A 2,107-nucleotide genomic window follows, 5' to 3' on the forward strand; every position below is an offset into this window, starting at 1 on the left:
TTAGTATCCATCCTTACGACCTAGGTAAGGTCCTTCGCTCCATGTCAGGTAATGGGGTCCATCCTGGCCTTCCTCAGATAGCTTCTTGTTCTTTGTTACTAAGGTTCCAATGCCTCTGTCCGATTGGTACTTGATCATGCCATGAATGACGGATGGGATCATTTCAAACTTTTGTATCCCGGGTCTTCCAAGGATTGCCTGAAATGGGGAAGTTCCACTGACTACCAGAAAACTGATTTTCTCAGTTCGCTTCCACCTTCCCTCTCCGATAGTCATTTTAACTGATAGCTTTCCCATGGGATTACCTGTTTCTCCGCAGTACCCTTGTACCGAAGCTTCTGTTCTCTTGAGGTTCATTCGTGACACAGGGTGTAACTTCCAAAACGCTTTCTCGTACAGCACATTACATTCACTCCCTGTGTCTACCATTATCTCCTTAACTTTTGATATTTCCAAAATGGCAGTGATTAACAGTGGGTCACGGAAGACCTTGTATGTTGAAGGAAATGAGATATTGCTTACATCGCCTCGGTACATCTTTGGGAGTGGGCGCTTTTCCACAGTTTTTTTCTTTAAAATAGTATAGATAGTCTTTTCTGGGCCTTTTTTCTTTTCTCCTTGTTCATCCTCTTTCTTGGGGTTTTGCTGCCTCACACTTTTAACCAGGTGTGCCAGCTTTCCTTCGCTAATAGCTTCTTCTATGGCCTTCTTTAGCTGCTAGCAGGTGTTAGTATCATGACCGTAATCCTGGTGAAACTCACAGTATTTGGAAGTGTCTCTTCTGATCCTTGGGTTCAATCGGGGTGGTGTGGAGAAATTCTTTGCCACGCTTTCGGTGAGTAGGATTTCTTTTGGAGTCTTATTCAGTTCTGGTAGAATAGTCTTGTGGAATCCCCTATCTTCCTTTTGGTACGGGCTATATTTAGGTTTTTCCCTATCATTTCCCCATTTCCCCCTTTTTGTCGAAGCCTCTTTGTCATGTGGGGGACTATTGTCCCCCTTCGAAGCTATTTCCCTTGCATCTAAGAATACATGCGTTCTCTTTTGGACCTCTTCATAAGTATTTGGAAGATCCCTATATAGGAACTCTACCAGTGGTTTGTGCCGAAGGCCATGAATTAGTCCTGATATCCTTTGGGACTTAGCGAGGTCTACTATATCCTCTGTCTCAGTGGTAAACCTGTCAATGAATGATCTACAGCTTTCTGTTTCTCTTTGTCTTATCCCGTGGGCCGCCACGTGGATTTTCTTGTGTTTCTTCTGTTGACTGAATCGGGCTCTAAATTTTTCCTTGAGGTCGTCAAAGCTAACAATTGACCCTTTCATTACGCTTTTTAACCATTCTCTGGCATCCCCTTCGAGAGCATACCTAAACATTCGGCACGCAATGGGTACGTTCCATGCTTTCATCTCAGCTACTCCCTCGAATGCTTCCAGGAAATCATCCGGGTCGCTTTTTCCTTTGTAGGTCCCAAGGTGCAAAGGGTATTTCAAGTCTGTCGGGAGAGGATATTTTTGTATCCAGGCTACGAAGGGTAAGTTTTTGACGCTTCCTCCAACCAAACTGAATTCTAATGCATTTTGGTACGTAGGAGCCCCCCAGTTCTGAAGCCCGTATGGTATTGGAATTGGTGCCGACCCGAAGGTCTGTGTTGCAAATTGGGGTGCAAAATACTGGTGTAGGGGTCCCATCGCCTGCGTGCCATATGGCTGTGGATGATACTGCAGGCCGTTCATGCTTCCATAACCCTGTCCAGTGTATCCTTGGTTACATTGGCCTTGATACGTTTGGTCCGAAGGTCCTGTGAAGGTTGGTCCCGGAGGCCTTTGAGAGGTGTAACTCGAAGGTGCCTGGTAGGTTTAGCCCGAAGGTCCTGTGTTTGTCCCTGAAGGGATGTTATGGTTTTGAGGCACACCACGTGATGAACCATTGTTGTTTCCTCCGGGATTTTCTGTAACGTGGTGCGGATTTTGATCTGGAGCGGGCTGTCCCCGAGGTGCTTCGGGACGCTGATCTTCAGGTCCCATACCCCCAGTGCGGGTGCCATCTTGATTCCTTCCTTCTAAGGGTATGTCCCTAGGTCCGGAGCCTTCGGGTCTTCCTCTT

General features: G+C 46.5%; 1 protein-coding gene across 1 annotated transcript; it reads right to left on the minus strand.

Annotated features, from left to right (window-relative positions):
• On the minus strand, positions 1 to 1,737 carry LOC122604389. The gene is made up of 2 exons (XM_043777284.1): positions 826 to 1,737; positions 1 to 714 (listed from the first exon to the last, which is right to left on the minus strand). Exons 1-2 carry the CDS (start codon positions 1,735 to 1,737, stop codon positions 1 to 3), a joined length of 1,626 nt encoding a protein of 541 aa, XP_043633219.1.
• Positions 1,738 to 2,107: the final 370 nt, after the last annotated feature.

Source organism: Erigeron canadensis, chromosome 6 (assembly GCF_010389155.1).
Source record: "Erigeron canadensis isolate Cc75 chromosome 6, C_canadensis_v1, whole genome shotgun sequence".
Lineage (NCBI taxonomy): Eukaryota > Viridiplantae > Streptophyta > Magnoliopsida > Asterales > Asteraceae > Erigeron > Erigeron canadensis.